General features: G+C 39.9%; 1 protein-coding gene across 11 annotated transcripts in view; it reads right to left on the bottom strand.

Annotated features, from left to right (window-relative positions):
- Btrc (beta-transducin repeat containing E3 ubiquitin protein ligase) overlaps nucleotides 1–21,037 on the bottom strand; it is a 179,772-nt gene that overhangs the window by 57,809 nt on the left and 100,926 nt on the right. For 8 of the 11 annotated variants that reach the window (XM_021221108.2, XM_029535455.1, XM_021221120.2 and 5 more), the window contains one exon: nucleotides 8,493–8,582. In XM_021221108.2, the coding sequence (XP_021076767.1) occupies nucleotides 8,493–8,582 (90 nt within the window). Of the gene's footprint in view, nucleotides 1–8,492; nucleotides 8,583–9,633; nucleotides 9,666–15,856; nucleotides 15,879–18,537; nucleotides 18,763–21,037 lie in introns of those variants that run through there. The other 3 variants (XM_029535445.1, XM_029535451.1, XM_029535447.1) reach the window with 3 other exon arrangements.

The raw sequence follows: 21,037 nt of genomic DNA, 5'->3' as shown, positions 1-21,037 counted from the left end.
AATATCCATGAGAACCCATGATAGCTTTAAGAATAAAAATCTTTCTTCCCCATTAAGGAGTAGAGTGGGCTTTAAAAATATTAATATGAGCAACGGCATCAATATATTGAAGTATTCGTCCGGAGACTCCTGGACACTATCTGCTAACATGTCTTTGACCCTAAAAATGGCTTATACAAATTTCAGTCAAGGCTCACCATTAATTAAAATTCTGCTCAACAGTATTAAGTATTTTGAGGGGAGAGGGAGGTCAGGCATGAAGCACCTTTGTTTTGTGTTTTAGGGCCTTGAGTGTCTATCTTACAGCTATAGGCCTAATGAGTTATAGAAATGATATAATCTATAATAGTTGTAAATGATTGAACAAGTACTATTAACTATGATGAGAAAAGATTGTCTTCTACAGAATCTAAATATTTTGGAATATAGTATAGCTTTTTTAACCTACCAAGTCTAAAATCAGTTAGGTATATATAATCAAATTGTATTAACCCATTTAATAATGCTTAAGCCAATTAATTATTCATATCAAGAAATAAAGCTTAGTTTCTATACATTTGAATCCATCACTGCATGCATTAAATGGCTTTTACAGTAAGTCACTACTTGTAAAGGGTGAAGACTAGAACATTGTGAAGTGCTTTGTCATCCTATACTTTCCCAAAGGATATAAAAAAACACATACTTGGGCTGGAGAGACAGCTCAGTGGTCTTTCAGAAGACTTAAGTTTGGTTCCCAGCACCCACATGATGGTTCACAACCATTCATAACTCAAGCTCCAAGGGATCCATCTCCCCCTTCTGCCTTCCAAGGGCACCAGGCACACATATGGTACACATACATACATACGTACAGAAAACCACTCATACACATAAAATAAAAAATAAATAAATCGAAATAAGCATGTGCTCATTTGGCTAAAAGTTTTCTCTCATTAATACCTTCCATTGTGCTATACAAATGTTCTATTATAAGAATGATTAACAAGGTTACGACATTATTATAACTGAGCTTTAAATGAATCAATCAGCTTTTAGGTTCATAGATTTTTCTTTTATCCCCCTCTTCCTTCCATAAACATCATACTTGATTGATATTCAATTCTCAATTACATAAATTGAAATAACACAGTGCCAACATTGAGAAGCCAATGGCACAGGAAATATACAAACAAAATAGCAAATTCCCTGATAAACAGAACCAGGAAAGGAACCCAATTTCAATATGCCACGGCTTGCTGCCTGGAGTTTGTTCCTCTTTTAAAGAACTCAAAGTGACAGAATCCTCCAATCCATAAAACCCTTGTGTTACGTGCAGTGAAAAACTCCACAATGAAGGAATGAGGTAGGGAGGCTGGCAGGGCAGAACTTCATAGACTCTAATTTCTATGGCTACTCATTTTTGTTTGTTTGTTTTTGTTTTAATCAAAATGTAAAATCCAGAATACAATACCAAAGAAAGTACTAGCAATGAAAAGCCCAAACAATCCCCAAAGAATCAGAGCTTATAGATTATTAATACATTTGACTGTATTGTGGCGTTACTTTGGAAAGGAGGGGCCCGTCTTCAAGTCTGTAAGGGAGCTCTGGGGCAGAGTCGCCATGCCCACACAGGAGAGAGGCAGCAACCACACACAGCTTTCTCACACACAGCCCCCCGAAACTGTGCCTGGCACTGTGCAGCTGAGGTGCTGTCGTCCCCACGCCTCTGTTTCTGCTCTTGCTAATTAAAAGGTTGATCACAGAACAATGATCTTCTCATTAATTTCTGTGTTCCAATTGGGCAGGATCCCTGCTTACCCCACCTGATCTTTTCACACGGCTGAAGTTAATGTGACAGGAGCCCGAAGATGGATTACCTGCTGCCATATTGCCCATCGCCTCCAATCAGGAGCTATCTGTGTAAACTGATTGTTCTAATTTGCTCTCATTATTTTTACAATATCAGGAGAAAATAACGCACACAGCTCACTGTCAAAGTCATGAAAATCAGCCATTAGTTAAACCCAGACGCGGAGTGGCTTTATTAGAGGCACTGCAGTTTATTGATGTAGCTCCAGTCAAACAAGGCACCATTGCTCCAATAGAAGGAAATGTTTATACAGAAAGTAAATATTTATTGTGATAATACCCACAGCAACAGGGTATTCTGGAGAATCCTGGGCCTATTTTGAAAGTGTGGTTTTGACACAAATCATGTAGCAATGAAGGGATGGGTTGGCATAAGAAAGCAGGGAACATTTAATACATTCAGAAGCATGAAAACGCATCTATTAACTGACATCTGTAAAGCATTCTCTATCTCCCTTACCTCATACGAATAAAATCCTCAGTCTGTGACTACATACACCAATCAATAAGAAAGTGTAGTTCGAATATGTTCTCTAGTATTTTTCATAAAACAAAAATACTATTACCTAGGAACCTGAGCTATTTCTGTAAGAATAATACAGGTATATTAACTAACATTGTACTTGTAAGGAATGTAAGTTTTCAACAAACTAAATTGGTAATCTTAATACTCCAGATAGTCACAGTGCATTTTAGAATTCGATACCATGTAGGCAGTCTAGTACAGTAAGTCGAGTAAACAAGCTGGGCTGAACCTCTTTCAGTAAGCAGCGGTTTACTATAGCATATGGCAGAACTCTGCAAAAGGTTCTTCGGTGAGACAACATTGCAGGGATTTGTCCTGGACACAAACATACACTATATGTGAATACATATAATATATACATGTAATACTACTAAACTTCCAAGGAGAAGGGTTTAATTTTGACATTTGTAGGCTTGCCTAGCTAAGAACATCTTGTTAATGCTACCCAAATACATTTTTAGGGAGCTGGAGAGTGGGGGTACAAATAACAGAAACTGACGCTTTAAATAGTAAAGGAATCGGACTAATCCATACACTTCCCCTCATCTTGCCTCTTTGGAACTAGAAGGAAACATGGCTTCCTTCTGTTTTCTTTCTACACTGAGATTCCTAGGTAATGTGAAGGCAAGAGTGTGCCCTTCTTGCTGCTCCCCCTTTAATGGCCACTTTTCTTTTTCTAAGAAACATGTGCCATGCCTTTCTCCTTAAAATTCCTGCACTAAAAGACTGCACCATACTGCACTCCACAAAACGTGCTGATGGCGCCAATTACAAGCCCCCAGCCGAACGCTCCAGCCCCCACCATTCGGGCAGATTTATGCGGACTCTTGCCGACGTTATTACAAGTCAGAGTTTATTGGGAAATTGTTACATTATGCGGAGTGTCTAACAAATTGCTTATGCTGCTATAATTGGATTACAACAGCCGCTTGCTCCCACCGGTAAGATTAGGCAAGTAGGACTCCTGCCGATCTCTGAGCGTTAGCAGTAATTTTATTTGCCTTGCCTCTCTCTTTCCTAACAACATGCCTCTCTCCCTGCCAGCTGTCTGCTGAAAAGGCACAGGCTTGTTCCTTGGCCCTAACAATGCAATTACAGCCCCGCAGATCGCACTGTTTGTGCATTAAGTACAGAGCCAAAACGAGGGGAATTGATCGTTTGACTTTTGGAGAAGGCATGTGATCTCTCTGTGCGGGTGATCCGACATGCATCAGTAGGCAATACTGCAGTCAATTCTTGATGAAGAACTTTCTTCTCTCACCCCTCTTCTCCCATAACCTTTCCTTTTTCACTGAGGAAGACACTGACTGGGCTCATCTCATGCTGATCTAGATCAATCCACAAAGACAAACTCAATCTTATTGGCTCCCTGGCTAGATAGAAATGTGAACAGGGTCTTTTGAGCATCTTGAAGTGTCTCAGTCAGATAGATCAGTGGCCTCCAACAGCTGAACCACGCTGTCTAGAGTGTTTGTAGAGAGTTCACTGAGAAAGAGAAGTTTACACGAGCACTGGAGTTGGAATGGCTTTCTCAGCAGCTCTGACTTTATTCAAGGGCCATCGAGAGGCAGTGCTGAGGCCTGTGTCCTGCCTGTCTGTGCAGACTACACTGTTGGAAGACGCTGGAGGCCAGTGTGCACAATCAATGCAGCTCAGCTCCAGGCTTAGGAACAAACAGGCTGAGCTCCACTCCAGGCAAAGTTTTAAACACGTTTTGTTGACAGCTTTCAGTTTCTTGTTTCTTCCTCTTGTACGTTTAACAACTAGTGCCTGTAGCAACATGCCTGCACAGTGACTGGAGACTGGGAGGTCGTTCATGAAGATTCTTGGATGGGTCTGGACTTTTTAAAATCAATTCTCTTTTGAACTTAATTTGAATTTGATCAATTTTAACACAGACTAAGATCTCTGTTGACACTTGCTTTATCAATGGCATGTACTTCAGGTTTCTGTTATACAACAAATGTGTTATCAATCTGTTAATCCGTTTTGTTTCAAATCTTTTGAGACAAAAAGTCATGCACAACTAGAGTGAATATATTTTCACATTAGTGTGACAAATACACACATTCTAACCAATAAGTCACTTTATTGTGTATTTCTTAAAACCTTGGTAACCACTAATATATGGAACATTTAAAAATGAAAGAAAACAGGTTAGCCCTGAATTTCATTCCTGGCTTCTTTACACAGTATTATTATACTTATGAGTTTTCCCAATCACACTGGCCCTGATGATACAATTACACCTTGCTGTGTCCACCACAAAGCTAAGTTAAGGTCTGTCAGAAGGGCCTCCATGAACAGACTTGCTCTTGTGGAACAGTATATTAAAGAAGCCTGTTAACATGTAGTTTAAAACTCAGAAGAAACTCTGAACAGCTGAAATGCCTTATAAATAGCACAGACCCAGAGGAAGAGCAAACGTCTGCACTGTGAATTGTAGATCTTAATTACCGACAATGGCTGGTACAGCAAGTAGCACGGAAAAAAAGTGAAACAGTTGCACTGTTCATGGTTGGCAATAATTCTTCAGGAAAATATTTACTATCAATCAGTTATGAGAAAAGGGACTCTGTGCTCGTAAAACAGCACGTTGCTTCTCATACCAGGACCATTTTGCTTCAGCATAATCTGAATTTAAACAGCTTGTTTCCTGCGGATATAATTTTGGAAATAAATAAAACAAGTCTTCTATCAAAATCTGGAGTGAGTGGGAAGGAACATCACATTTTTCTGTCTCGGTTTCAAACAGATTATTATCTCAAATAAAACCCAGTAATAACAAAATAACAACAACAACAACAAATACAGAATGTATACAAGACTACTGAATGGGCTTATTCCAAACAAAGACAGGACTACCCCTGTCTAGGCCAGGAATCAAGGTAGAGGTATTTGAACAACTCAATTTTAACTATACATGTTTATGGAATGGGTGTGGGATATAAAGGTAAATTATGGAAAAGCCTCAAACCAAAATTTTCTGTAGTACATCAATAAAGTCAATAGAAAGATAACATAAAAATTAATGCTCTTAGTTTTCTTTCATAATTAAAAAACATGAAGGTTGACAATTAGGTACAATGTGATTATAGATTTGAGAGACTAAGTTGACAGTCAGTAATGACTGTCCATTTAAAGCTACAATAAATACAGAGCTCATCATCTCCAGACAAATGTCCTAACTCCAGCGATGTGAGCAGACAAAAGGCTCTAAAATCAACTAGCTAGGCACGGTGGGGCACCCCTTTAATCCCAGCACAGTGGGTTTCTGTGAGTTCAAGGCCAGAATGGTTCACACAACCAGGGTTACCTGAGACAGACAGACAGACAGACAAAGTAAGCTATATACAAGACACTTCATGGCTTCAAATATTATTCAGACCACTCCCCACTTTTAGTTTTAAATATTTTCTTGAACCTTTTTCCGTCAAGCTAAGATTCAGGAAACTGCTGTTAAGGTAACTTAAGAAACAGCTGTGCTTTCTTACATTTTATTGCAAATTAAAGGGAGTGCCCTTTCCATACAGGAACTGCAAAACCAGAGTACCTAACAGGAGAGCGACACACAAAATAATATAGGGTTCATTTCTGTTTCTGAGAAGAACCAATACCTTCTGTAAAATGCAATATTTAATAAAAAGGTGTAAGGCTATAATTAGTACTTACACCTAAACCAAAATATGGATGTGCAGGTCACACTGGAGCACAATCCGAATCAGTAGCAGACAAACCATTGCTAAGAAGTAGAGGTGAGGAAAAGGAAAGAAAGAAATGTTTAAAGATCCACAAACATAACTTCGAGTCATTTCTTTCAAAGGTCAAGCAGTAAATGAGGCCCAGAGAGACACCATGGAATCACAAGACAGGCAGAGCATGTTCAGCACCGAGAGAGGACAACTCTCATTGGTGCCATGCTACTGTACTGTGGTAAACATTTTTTTCAGTTATGTATTTTTATCTGACAATCTGGCTCAAATCTGAAGCAATGAACTAGAAGACAGGATGTGGGCCAATAAAGAGAAGCAGGAAGTTGGTTGTGTTCCAACTGGAAATTATAGAAATCATTATTCAATTAGAGTGGTTAAGGGGACAATGAGAGAAAATAGGTGTCAGAATAATGTTAAGACAGGCAGGAATGGGAGGAGAAGGTCACCACCTGGGAGCAAGGAGACAAACATGATGAGCAGCAATGAGCAAACATTTCCTCACTCAAGAGCATGGAAGAAATTACACCACTGTGCCAGATGCCAGAAGATTTCTAACTGTGCACTACTCAAGTAGAGGGTAGAAAAAGAAACAACCCCACCCCCACACAGTAGAGACACAGCAACACGGCTAAGGATTTCAGAAACACTGGCTTACCAAGTAGAGAAAAACAAAAGGAGCAGATGCTCAGTTGGCCAGCTCTCAATGAAACTCATTAAATTGTCGCCCTGTCTTTGGGTTGGTTCTCAGGCTAAGACTTTGCCTTGTTTAGCAAAAGGAACCCACTTGTGACAAAAGCGAGAGCAGCGTGCACAAGCGTGAAAGCATACTTTCTCCACCCAGTCCCCACCCGGGGTCCAAGTGGCACCTGCAAGCTGTTACTAAGGAACTGAAAATTAAATCTAACTTACATTAATCCTCATTTTTGTAGCAAATTAAGATGTGGACTTAACACACAAATGATGAACCTACATTTTGCTGCTATAATTTAAAATAAATCTGACATTACTCATACGGCTAATTCCAATGGCTATATGTGATATGTTTTCAGCTAATAAAGCAGGGTTAAGAGATTACTATATGTTTTAGGAAATAGAATAAAAATTATTATTGCTACTATATAACAATAAATGTGATTGTGGTCCTCTCTAACTGCCTAGTGCATGAGAAGAGTCTTCAGGAAGAGAATTAGTAGACCCGGGAGAGTCTGGCTTACTACTCATCCTGAGGCCACTCATAGCAAGGCTCCGTCTAGCAAGAGTGAACTTGTAAGTAGACATTGAATCTATTGTCACAATCATATAAAAATTATTTTTTATAAGCTACTGTTTATATTTTGTTGTAATAACCCAAAAGAAATAAGACAGCTTTTCTTGAATTTTAAAAGATAGAATTCACGTGATATAAACAAAGTCTTACCTCTAATAGTAAATAAGAAAGAATCAATTAAGCTGAAATTTGGAAAAATTGCAAAACAACAAAATCCTAAATGGTAATAAAGATTATTTTTGTAGAAAAACGGAAACAATGCCTGTGTTCCATGCACATGTAGTGTTTACATTAGCCATAAGATGACAATGGATCCCCTGAACTGTAGTTACAGATGGTTGTAAGCCACCATGTGGGTGCTGGGAATTAAACCTGGATCCTGTACAAGATCAACCTGTGATCTTAACCACTGAACCATCTCTTCGACTCTGAAGATTTTAATTTTAAATATTATTTTTGTATCTAGAGATATAGCACATATTTATACATGAAAGACTCAGGCCATATGGACAGATTAAAAACAGTTTTTCACTCAAAATCACCAAACGTGACATTTCTTTTGGTTTTGGTTTTTGGAGACAGGGTTTCTCTATGTAGCCCTGGCTATCCTATAACTTGCTTTGTAGACCAGGCTAGCCTCTGCCTTCCAATGGGCTTAAAGGCATATGTGGCTATGCCTGGCCAAGTCACAACTGGATCTCTGCTCAAACTGTCACCGTCAGTCCATCTCCAGAGTACTACACCCACACTTAGGGAGGCCAGTCATAGTGACACTTGTCTTTAATCTCAGTACTCAAGAGGCAGAGGCAGGCAGGTATTTGAGTTCAAGACTAGTCTGGTCTACTTCGTTGCTCTAGAACAACAACGGCTACGTAGACAAAACAAAACAACTGAACAATAAAAACTATCCAAGAAGGAAGGTACAAAATAAACTGTTCATCATCTTATAATAACTCACTGATCTGTGTAACTGATTAAAAAGATTCTGTTGCAACTCAAGAGAAAGAAAATCCAGCTTTCAGTTCATTCTGTATAAAATAATACCTGCTATATTGTCTTTATAAATATATGATCTTACGATCACCTGTAGTGACAACGCTGAGTAAAGGCACCCCAGTGCAGCAGGGTTACTTACTTTGGCCACACAGTTTTCAGTCTTCATAGCAGTGCTTGTTAGACATACTGTCTCTTGGTTTATGCAAAGCCTGGCACAGCTGTTGTAAGTCTGTAGAGACAATTTTTAAGAAAAAAAAAAAATCACTTTTTTTTGGTAACGATACTGAAACACTGACACACATAGCTGTCAAGTTCTCTTCAATTTCTCTAAATCAACATACAATTCTATTTGTAAACCCAGATTTGTAGTTGCTGAGGGACCAGTAGAGAGGAGGAGGAAAGGACAGAGTTCATGAAAACCAATGGTGTGCCCACGAATAAGTATGTGAGCAGTGAATAGTGAATCACGGTATGAATGGGAGATAGAGGATTGGATATACAAGTTTTTAAAATGCAAAATTTAACCATATATGGGATAATCCCAACACTATAGAGGCCAAAGTGAGAAGATTTTAAGTTTCAGACTTAAAATCACTTTGGGCAACAAAGTGATAAAACGTGTAAACCAATCAGTGGGGGAGGATTTTAAATAAGAAGCCAGACCAGGCTATACAACCATTTCCAGGCCAGTCTGGGTTACACAGCTGGACCTTTCAACCACCACAACAAAAGAAAACAGAAGAAAGAAAGAGGAGGTCTGAAGTATGACTGGGAGCCTAAGTAGAAGAAAATAATACACAGAGCACTAGGAAGTGGATAAAGTGTTGGCTGCACTACAGTCTGTCTTTATGGTGAAATGCTTTCTTCATTCACCCCACACAGGGTTTCTCTGTGTAGCCCTGTCTGTCCTGGAACTCAGAGATCCACCTGTCTCTACCTCCTGAGTGCCTGGATTAAAGGCATGCACAACCCAGCCATGGATAAAACACATTTTAAAACATTTATTTACTTTTATTTTATGTGCGTTGGTGTTTTGCCTGCCTGTATTCTGTGTGAGGGTGCCAGATCCCACGGGACTAGAGTTACAGATATTTGTAAGCTGCCATGTGGTTGCTGGGACTCGAACTCCAATACCCTGGAAGAGCAGCTAGTGCTCTTTACTGCTGATCTCTCTCCAGCTCTAAATGCAATGGTTTTTTTAGGACTAAAATAAAAATTATTTAATGTGTTTGAGTGTTTTCCTTGCAAGAATGTCTGTGCACCATGAGTGCAGTGCTCACAGAGGCCAGAAGAGGGCATCCCTTCTCCCTTGGACAGGGGTTACAGATAATTGTGAGTCCTTCGAGTCAAATCCTCTAGAAGAGCAGCTGTGTTCTTAACCGCCAGCCATTTCTCCAGCTCCCAGAAAGCATTACTGATAACTGTCAATATATCAGGGAAATAACAGAAGATGTGCATTACTGATAACTGTCAATATATCAGGGAAATAAAAGAAAAGGTACTCTTTAGGTTTTCATTGTTGTTTTAGGTTTTCTCTCTTTAAATAAAGATTTATCTTTAATTATGTGTATGTACCTGTGTTTGATTATGTCCACCTGTGTGCTGGTGACCACAAAAAACAACTAGATGTGTGTGAGATTCCTCTGGAGCTGGATTCCAGGCAATTGTGAGCTGTCTAATGTGGGTGCCAGGAATCAAACTTAGTCCTCTCCAAAAGCAGTAAGTGCCCTTAACCTCTAAGCTCTCTGAGGCACCCAGTTATCCCTGTTTGAGACAGAATCTCACAATATAGTCCTGGCTATCCTTGAAACTTGCAACCATCTGCTCTCTCCTGCCTCAGTCTCCTAGGTATGTTTTCAATCTAAAATTGCTGTGGATAGCATAAAATCTATAGGTAATTGTTCTCCACTTACGCATGCATGAGAATCACTTGGGACCTGTTGAAGCCCAATTTCCAGCAGAAGCTGACACTGCTGGCCTGGGAGTGGTCTTTGAGAACCAACATAAATGTCTGTGTTGGAATTAAGGTGAGAGTAGAAAAGCCTCAATCACTTAACATTTTAAAAACCCTATTTTATGAATTGAGATAAGTTCTAGATTTACTTAAGTTACAAAGGTTTGTTTGTTTTTTTTTTTTACACTTCCTTAACTCAGCTTCCCACTAATATCAACACTTATCAGAACTAAGAAGCTGGGGTTGCAGCTTTAACTTAGTGGTAAACTACAAATGTGTCTAGCAAGCATCAAGCTCTAGCTTCAATCCCCAGCAACATACCACACCACACTACTCAGGGAAGTTAACTCAGAGCCAGGCACGGTGGCACACGCTGACAAACCCAGCCCGTCAGCACCTCATACAGGGAGATAATAAGTTAGCCCAACCTGGGCTACATGGAAAGACTGCTTGGATGGGATTTTTTTTTTTTAAGATGTGTGTGTGTGTGTGTGTGTGTGTGTGTCTGTCTGTCTGTCTGTCTGTCTGTCTGTCTCAGAGGTCAGAGGAATATGAATCCTTGGAGCAGTGGTTCTCAATGTGTGTGTGGCAACTCCTTTGGAGGGGGGGATCAAAAACCTTTTTACAGGGGTCACCTAAGACTATTGGAAAACATACATTAAGATTTATTTATTATTATAAATAGGTACGCTGTAGCGGTCTTCAAACGCGCCAGGAGAGGGAGTCAGATCTCATTACGGGGTGGTTGTGAGCCACCATGTGGTTGCTGGGATTTGAACTCAGTACCTTCAGGAGAGCAGTCAGTGCTCTTAACTGCTGAGCCATCTCACCAGCCCATATTACAATTCTTAACAGTAGTAAATTACAGTTATGAAGTAGAACCAAAAATAATTGTATGGTCGAAGGTCACCACAACATGAGGAACCTCTCTGCTCACTCCGGTCAATCCCACTCCCTCACTCTAGTCCCTGCTCTCTCTGGCCCAAAGATTTGTTTTTTTTAATTATACATAAGTACACTGTAGCTGTCTTCAGACACACCAGAAGAGGGCGTCAGATCTCATTATGGGTGGTTGTGATTGTGGTTAAAGGGGTCCCAACATTAGGAAGGTTGAGAAGCACTGCCCTGGAGATACAGGCATTTGTGAGCCAGCTAATGTGGGAGCTGGGATGCAAACGTGGGTCCTCAGCACGGGCACCTCTCCAGCCCTGGGGGAAGCTGACAGTGTATGAAGTACAGCCTCCAGTCACCCTTGTGTCTCCTCACTAAGGCCTCCTGTCAGGAGCTGGTCCAGACCTTTATCCACATTTATTTGTCATAGCTCCTCCAGTCTTCTATAACCTGGCACAAGTTTGCAGTTGTCCTGTCTTCCATGACTGACACTTCTAAATCAGTTAATCAATAGGATCTCCCTCAATTCATGATCAAAATGAGGTTATTATTTGAAGGATACAAGTGAGATGACAGGTCCGTCCTTCTCAGGGCATCAAACCAAGAGATGTGTTAACAGTTCTGGTGATACCTGTCTTGGTCAACTGGCTCCACTGTGAACGTGTCATTTTTCCCTTTGGCAATTATCAAATACATTAGAGAAAATAATTTGAGAGTACACAAATAGTTTCTACTTTAAATTTCACCTGCTAAGTCTAGTATCCTTTGAAAGAGCTTGTCTATAGTCATTTTTACTACAGCACTCTAATGCTGGATCTTCAGCTCCTTTGTCCTTCTATATTTTACAAGTTGGAACCTCTCTGTTTACAAAACCATAAACAGAGTTTCAAATTTTTCTTTTGGCCAACTGTTACTATTTTTCAAAGGTTGGTAGGATTAAAAAAACCTTTCTCATCTGTAGCCCTGGCCCTTTCTATCAATATTATGAAATGAGTTTTTTCGAAAAAAAAAAAAAAAAGTTTCAAGACTCTGTAGACCAGGCTGGCCTCGAACTCAGAAATCCGCCTGCCTCTGCCTCCCAAGTGCTGGAACATTTTGTTTTTTAATCATTTAAATTGAAATCATTTCAACATATGTTAAAAGTACTTTAAAAATTTTCTTTATGTGTATGATTGTTTTGCCTGCATGTATAGATGAATGATACATGTGCATGCGTGCTTGTGCCTGAAGAAGCTAGAAGAATAAATACACCAGAACCCTGAAACTAGAGCTCCAGACAGCTGTGAAGCTCCATGTGGGGGTGGGGAACGGAACCAGGACCCTCTCCAAGAGCATCAAGTCATCTTAACCCCTAAACTAATTCTCAGGTCCCCATTAAAATTAGCCTTACAAATTATTTTTTTAAAAACATGAATTAACCAACATTTATCAAATAAACTAAAACATTACGGCAAAGAATTCTGGTTCTTTCATTATGGTTGGTAGGCTACGCTTCTAATCCCAGGACTTGGGAAATAGCTTGGGCTACACAGACCTTGTCAAAAGAACAAGGTGGGTGCAGGGAGGGAAACAGGGGTCAATGAACACAACAAAAGAATTCTGTTTCCAACAATGGCAGAAATGTTACCACCAATTAACCTTCCTTGGGATGATAGTTTACCTAAAGTAAAGTGTTTTTGAAACTATTCGAGGCCCTGAAGACAGGCAAAAATGGGTGGAAAGGGGGGAGCACTGAAAATGAACAACATGGGTGAGGTGTGAGTTTGGGTTTCCCTGGAAGCTCAAGAATCCATTCAGTGCATGGTGAATACAAGTTAGGAAGCCTTGGTGTATTAGGCTGAACTATCAAAGGACGGAGTTCAGAACTGCCACAGTGAGTGGCAATTGAGAGGAGAAATCCACAGAGAAGCATTGGGAAAAGAAGGTCTCAGAAAATACATTTAAATTCTCCTCAAATCCATGTTTAGCCCCCAAACAACATACATTAAGGGAGATGGAGAATTCCAATGGAAAGAACAGCTGGACGGGGAGGGATGTGAGCCAAGACTCCAGTCTGTGCCACGAGAACAGGTAAGCCATCTAGGATTTGATTCCTACTTCATGAGAGGGTTAGAGACAGATGCAGAAAGGACCTGAGACACCGAGCAAGACCAGGAGCTGAGACAAACAAATGTTCTAGGTCCAAGGGATCTGATTTAGGCTTAGCGCTAAAACAGAAACACAGCCATCCTTTTCAGAGACAAGGCCAAGCAAGCCTCCACAGTCATGTTGAGTGGTGTTTTAATCAGAGGCAGGATTCAGAGTTTGTATGATGAAACATTCGCACATCCGTCATATAATATAAAACTCACCTTACTTACACAACTTGTCATGAAAAGGAATACAAAAAGTGGCTAACTTGGGATTAGCACTAAAGAGGTCTTTAATAATCATTTGTTCAATGAAATGACTCAATGAAAGATAACAATCACAATGAATAAACAGATGGGGGATTTTCATTGGAGGAGGAAAAACCTAATGTGAGACAGCTATGGTTGTGTAAACCTCTTAAGTCAAGCCTGTCACTCCAGCTCAAGGGAATCTGAGGCTGTCTTCTTGCCTATACATTAAATCCACAGACATACATACCAGTAGGCGTGAACACACACACTTTTTTAAAAAGGAAAATGTAAGATGAATCTGGAAATACTCAGAATGATGAACATGAGTAAAACTGACAGCTAGAGAGGCTCTCAGGCAATCTGGAACAAACTGAATATTAAAATATATTTAAGGAGGCTGATGCAGGAAGATTGCTGAGAGTTTAGGCCACCAATGCATGACTACACAGTGTGTTCTAGGTAGCATAGTCTACAGAGTGAGACTTTTTCTGAAGGAAGAAGGGAAGAAGAGAAGGAGGGGATGTGCCAGGAGGGTTGTATTTGAAATCAGCCTTGAATACACAATGAGATGCTTGTTCAAAACAAATGTGAGCCTGAGTCTGCAATCCCATGCAGAGGCAGAAGGATCAAGAGCTCAGAGGCTGAGATTCTATCTTGAGAAATCACAGCCAGGAGGCTGCAGACATGGCTTAGTGGGTAAGAGCACATTCCACCTGTGCAGAGAGAGGGCGACGAGGGGTCCCCAGCCCCCACTCTGTGTGCCTCACCCACACTGCCCCTCACACTGCTCTAACTCCAGCTCCATGAGACCCCAGGACTTCTTATGACCATGCGGGTACCTGCATGGACAGGAGCAAGCCTCCAGACCCATGCACACTGACATAATTAAGAATATGAACAAAATAAAAATGAAAAAAACTAACCAAAACCAAAGAAAACAAGTCAACAAAAAGTAAATACAGCACAAAAGATATAAATTGTCCAAAATTCTCCAAAAAGCTGTACATGTTAAAGAGATTGAAACTGCTATAAAATTTTTCAGAAAGAAAACTTATGATATAAATATTTTCACTAGTGAATTCTATTAAGTTTTGAGAAAGAACAGTAGCACCATACATAAATGCTTTCAAGACAGGGAATAGGGCCACATTTACAAACTCAGTTTACAAGACCAGCATAAGCTTAATAGCAAAGTCTACCAAAGTCACTAAAAAGAAAACTTCAGACCAAATCCCTTAAGTGCATAAAAAGAACTTGTTTGTTTGTTTGTTTGTTGAGATGTGATTTCACTGTGTAGTTCTGGCTGTCCTGGAACTTACTCTGTATCCCAGGCTGGCCTCGAACTCGGAAATCTATTTGCCTGCCTCTGCCTCCCAAGTGCTGGGATTAAAGGCATGCGCCATCACCACTCAGCTGAGAGAAACATTCTTAATAAAGTTTAGTTAAGTATTAGCAGAATAAGGGAGCAGGGTTACAGATAACATTTTAGATTTTTAGAAGTGTTTAATTCGGGACTGGAAAGATGACTCAGCAGTTAAAAGTGCTCTTAGAGACTACTTGACCTCAGTTCCCAGTTCCCGCTGTACTGGAAGACTCTCAAGTGCCTGTAAACTGCAGTTCCAAGGGATCCAATGCCCGTCTCTGACAGCACCTGGACTCACTTGTACACACTTCCACAAACGCACACATGCACATGCTTATCTTTTTAAAAATCTTTAACTGAATTAAACACCTACTTATAGATTTTTAAAAAGCTGGACAGCTTTTTAAATTAAAGGTAAACTGTTTAGCGTCACAATGGATATCTAGGACCCCTGACTAGCACTGTGCTTGATGATCAAAGATTTAACACCAGCACTCCTGCCCCCACTCCACAAAACTGGGAACAAGGGAAAGATGTTCATCACATCGATTCAACATACTTTGAAGGTCCAAGTTATTAAAATAAAGCAAGAAAGAGACCAAAAGCAATCAAGAAAGAAGAAACAGAGTCTGTATTCATAAAAATAAAGTCATGAGGGCTGTTATATAGCTTTATGGCTGACACATACCAAGTTTTAGAGGAGACACTGAGATGGCTTAGAGGGTAGAGGGGCTTGCCACCAAGCATAACAACCTATGCTCCAGTTCAAATCCTAAGAGGGGCCCAGGAGACAGGATCCAGACTGTCCTGTGATCACACATGTGTGCTGCAGTATTACAGGTGCACATAAACAAGTACCTACAAAATGATTTTTTTTTAAAGTTATGGAGGGAGCTGGATATGGTGCCTCATACCTGAAATGACAGACTTCAATGGCTGAGGCAGAGGACTGTTTCAAGTTCAAGGCCAGCCTGAGCTTCAAGGTAAATCCCAGGCGAGCTAGGACCCTGTCTCAAAGAACAAAACAAAGAAACTCATGAGCCTTAGAATGATGTATTTCATTCAAACCTTCCTCTCCTTCATGCCCAGGGGAAGGTCAGGTAGAGTCAGAAGACCTACTCCAGCAGAGAGCTGCTAGGGAGAGTTGGTTTTTGACAATCCATCTGTAAAGTGGGTACATGACTTTGCTTATCTTCCAAGGAAACAGCAGCCTAAAATTTGTCAAATCTTTTGACCATTCTGTAGTAAAAAGCCTCAAACAATACTTCATGACTGTAAGATTCCTTCCACTTTGAATCAAACCAGAGAAAATAATAGCTGCGGGCAAGCCAGGCTCTGTCCCCCTGCACCATCTGAAAAGGTAGCTTCATTGCTGAACCAGAGGCAGAGAGTTGTGCGTTGGAGTACTTTAATACGTTTTTATATTGCATATAAAGAACATAAGCATAAACCAGGAAGATGCCTGGCTGAAAACTACCTTCTTTGTGAAAGCAGGCTGTAATTCTGAACAAGTTTTCAATTTTCACACTGCTGCTAGGGTAAAACATTTTAAAGAGTTTAATTTTTTACAATGGATTCAATGACATAGGATTATCTAACAAAGTAATGGCTAATCAATAGAAGGTTTAGTTGTCAGGTGAAACATATAACACACTAAAAGGGATTGATTGCCAGGTCCCTCCTTATTTACTAGAAGGTATATATTTAAAATGACACAGACTTGTTACCAGGCTGCATTCTTTTAACCTTGCAAAGAGCTGTTTAAGAAATCTGTTCAACAGCCCTATAGCAAAACAAGATAAAGTATAATGAAAATGTTTAGTGACTGGGGTATGGTAGGGAAACAGGGACCTTTAGATATATAGTAACATCAAATCATGTCCCAAGCAAGAATATGGGCTAGAAAAATCAAAGTACAAAACAATTCCAGAGAGGCTGGAACTGGGCCTGCCAAGCGCCACCCAGATGGTGCAGAGTCCCACTCAGGACACAAAGCTCTAACACAGTGGTTCCCAACTTTCCTAATGCTGCGACCCTTTAACACAGCTCCTCATATTGTGGTGACCCCCAGCCATAAGATTATTTTTGCTGCTACTTCATAATTGTCATTTTGCTATTATTATGAGCCACAATGCAAATATCTGGTATGCAGGATCTCTGCTATCTGACCCCTGTGAAAGGCTTTCTAACCCTCAAAGGGGCCGCGGACCCCCACTGAGAACCACTGCTCTGACTTCTTTCCATGTTGTTCAGAGGACAGATTTTTAATTTTTTTTTAAAAATGTGTGCAGCTGGGCACAATAGGAATTTTATCCCCCCTTTCTTCTTTTTCTTTTTTAAAAATGGTGCATCTAGATTAAGCATCGAACACAAAATGAATTGAGTCCATATGGACTCTGACCAGCATATAAGCTATTTCCTTTATAATTTATTCACAGTATCTCAACTCTCTATATGAAAATACACTTTTTATGGTCATTACAACCCAGGAGTTCAATAATATGTTTTCTACTAAGTCAGTGATTACACAATTTATCAAAGAATGATTACACTGAAATAAAAATAAAACAAAGCACTAACCCCCTATACGGTCTTCTTTCCTCAAAGTAATTTTAAGAAAGCTGGTTATTAAATTGCTTCTTTTTGAAGAAGGGTTTTTGTAGCTAGGCACAAATTGCCAGCCATGGTTTTTTTTTTGTTTGTTCCCCCAGCCCCCTAAAAAAATGTTATTAGGCTCTGAAGAATCCAACAGAAGTGGGAAGTTATATAAACAAATCACTTCATCAAATTCAGAAAGATCACTTTTGTCTTACTTAAGAGACCTACAATAATTACCTTTAGGATTTTTTACATAGACTATTTAAAATATGTACCATTTATTTATTTATTTCAAATGAGGTGCTTCTTCCAAAGTATTAAATAATGTCTACAAATGCAAAAGCATTTTTATAAATAGGTAATTAAAACAGATGACTAAAATTAAGTCAAGCTGCAAAACATTACCCAGAATGCACTGTGGTTAGTTTTTCTTTTTTTTAATAAGCAAACATCCCAGGCAGTTTTTTTTTCTCTCTCTCTCTTTTTAATCCAAAGCCCAAAGCACTTCAGGAAGAAGAAAGAGGAGGTAGGAAGTTTCAAAGGGTAAAACATATATAATGAAATAATGCTGAACCCTAAAGTATTTACAAGAAGGTCCCTTAAGCATAGTTTGTCATGTTGCAATTACACCTTGCCTACTGCCAAGCCAAAGCGCTCACTGTTGCCACTAGAGGGAGAAGTGTCTTAATACAAAGCAAAGGAGGACAGGGAGAGGCTTCTTGAGCAATTATCAGAACAAAGCTCCCTTGGCTGTGTGTACCTTCTAATTACTCAGTACAATTAAAATGACTAACCTAAAACAAATACAAGAAAAAACTGCCTGCCTGATAGCAGGGGCTTCATTAAACCTTTCCCCTCATCAATCAAATCAGAAGGAAGAGAGCACCATCATACACGACATGGAGCCTGTACAGGAAGTGAATTCTGTGGGGCTCAATTCCTTTCATGCTTTTAGAGAGAAGTGAATCCTGAAAAGGCAACATTCCGGTGTCCTCACCTGGAGGCTGCCTGAAAACAAACTGTCTTCCAAAGAACAGAGCCTGGTGTCTTCTCAGAGCTGGTGCCTGCCTGCGGCTTAGGAACTTCTGTGGCTGTTTTGTCAACAGACACTCTGATGTCATTTTCTGTGCCTGTGATGTGCATCTTCCTCCTACTTGCCCAACTGTAGAGGAGCCAAGGCCATCGGCACTCTCATTGGCTCTTTTAACGCTCTTCCTCCATGCTGATGTTTAGAACAATGCAGAGATTTTTATCAGGGGAAAAGAAAATCTCAGGCAAGGAAAACAGTTACTTACTCCATCCAAAAGACTTATGTAGTTCCTTTTGTAAGGCCCAGTCATTAACAGAAGATGACAACAGAATTGTTTTTCTTTCCGCTGACAAATGTGACATTTTTTTTTTTTTTCCAGCAGCATGCAAGGTGTTGAAAACCTGGCAGCTGTTACCTCCCGGGATGAAGATACTTTTTTATCCTCCCTTGACAGTTTAACTCAGTGGGTCAGCACCTTTAAAGACTGCACAGTATCCTTGAAGAGGCTGGAAGCTTGAGTTACTGCTCCCTCCCTAATCAATGTAAACCCTCACTGCAGGTGAAGTCTCCATCTATAGAGGTGCACAGGGGAGGAAAATGTAATGCCCTGAGCCAGATGGTTTTTATCTTGTTTTTAGAGAATAAAGGAACAAGCTAACAAGGAGACAGCTACTTTGTTAGCTTCCTGGCCTCTCTCATGGCTTTGCATCCCCAGGGTTCCAGCTACACAAGAGAAAGAATACAGGAAAATGTAAACACGCAAAGAAATATAACTAGAGGGCTGGCAGCATGCTGCTTTCAAAGAGTTGAGAGCCAGTCACTCAATGCTTTATTTATCACTGCCCACGCTCTCAGGACAGTGAGTGCACACACACACAAAGGGGGTGGAGGGAAGGAGAAGAATTAGGCAAAAGCCACAATTTACTCAATTACAGAGAAAGGGGGAGCTGACAGAGCCTATTAGCGCTGATGTGAGCAAAGAAAACTTGCACGATGTAATGCTACATTTTCAAAAGGCAAAGAGGACTTGCATTTCTCAGTCCTTTGCCTCCATCACTCATGGTATAAAAACTATAAAAGAGAGGCTGCTGGTTCCACAGTTTAGGAGAATAAAAGTAGAAAGGAAACTATGTGTATGTAGTATTTTTTTAAAGTTCACACCTAGTGTCAAATGATGACAAAAGGAGTTGCACCTCTAACATTCTCCTTCACTATTTTTGGTAATTTCTCCATTAAGTTTTGGAAGCGCTTTTAAGGCAAAGTCTTTTCTTTTGTGTTTTAAGAGGGGATTTACAGTAAAGGATTGCCATTATATCCGTTAAGTCACCAGTGAAACTATATGACCATTGTGATAAGAAAAGCACTATATTTAACAGATACAACTTTTACCTTGTTAGTTCTGTGAGTTGTTTTTCAAAGAATCTGCCCATTTTATCTAGCCAATATTTAGCATAGTTTTTATATTTATATTCCATTATTTTTCTAATGTCTCTAAGAATTATAGCGATAACCCTTCTTTCAGCCCCTCCAATATTAAAACAGCTTTTCAAATTACCATTTAGTAGCCATGTCCCATCAACAATGGCAATCCTTTGCCTGAGAATAATCTATATAAACTAACAGTTTAGTTGTAACAATAATAGGTTGTTAGAATTCAAGTGAATTTTTTTATATTTAAGGATATATTTAAGGATTCCTGAAAGCTTATCAGAAATATGTGCAGATGAATTTCAACTTAAGAGATTGACCCCATTAAGCCACAGTCACTTTAGCCTGGCCTTGACTTCTTTTTGTCTATAGATCTCGACAATTGACAATCAAAATAGCAAATGTTGTTTCCTTATTGTCAGATGCAACAGAGAAAAAGAGGAGTTTAAACAGCTTGTGTATTATGTACTACCTTAAAAAAAAAAAAAAATCAGCAGCGGGGTAATCAAGTTCAGGGCAGTCCCGGACAGCTGCCCTGTGACCCGCTTCCATTGACCCCTACTATTCATCACTCTTTCCCAAGATGGAGAGGGCAAGCTCCCAGGGAGTGACCACCACAATAGACAGACACAAGCCAACAGTAATCTGGTTCGAGCAAAAAAACAGATGGCGCTGCAATAAATTTACAAATCTGCATTCATGGGGCTGTTAAAACACCCAGAAGCTAAAAGGCTCTGAGGGCCCCAGGAGGATCCCCTACTTCCCCAATTCTAAAGGCCATTTCTCTTTCCAAGAACACTGAGTTCATGCTCTTCACAAAGAGAATGGAGATAAAACCCTTTACAAAGGGGGGGGGGGCTCATGACCTAATTAATCTCCAGAGCTTGGATCTCAACACTCAATGACAGATATTAGAAAAATCATTCTGGAGGAATTGGGGGTGGTGTAAATTAAAGTGGAGAGGGTGAAGCGAACCTGCTAAAACAGCAACGAGGAAAAAACATCACATTTCTTTTAAGTACTGTACACAACAGATCTT

The sequence above is a fragment of the Mus pahari genome, chromosome 1 (genome assembly GCF_900095145.1).
Source record: "Mus pahari chromosome 1, PAHARI_EIJ_v1.1, whole genome shotgun sequence".
Classification (NCBI taxonomy): domain Eukaryota; kingdom Metazoa; phylum Chordata; class Mammalia; order Rodentia; family Muridae; genus Mus; species Mus pahari.
Note: the sequence above shows the minus strand (reverse complement) of the source record. Positions and strands in the feature narration are given on the sequence as shown.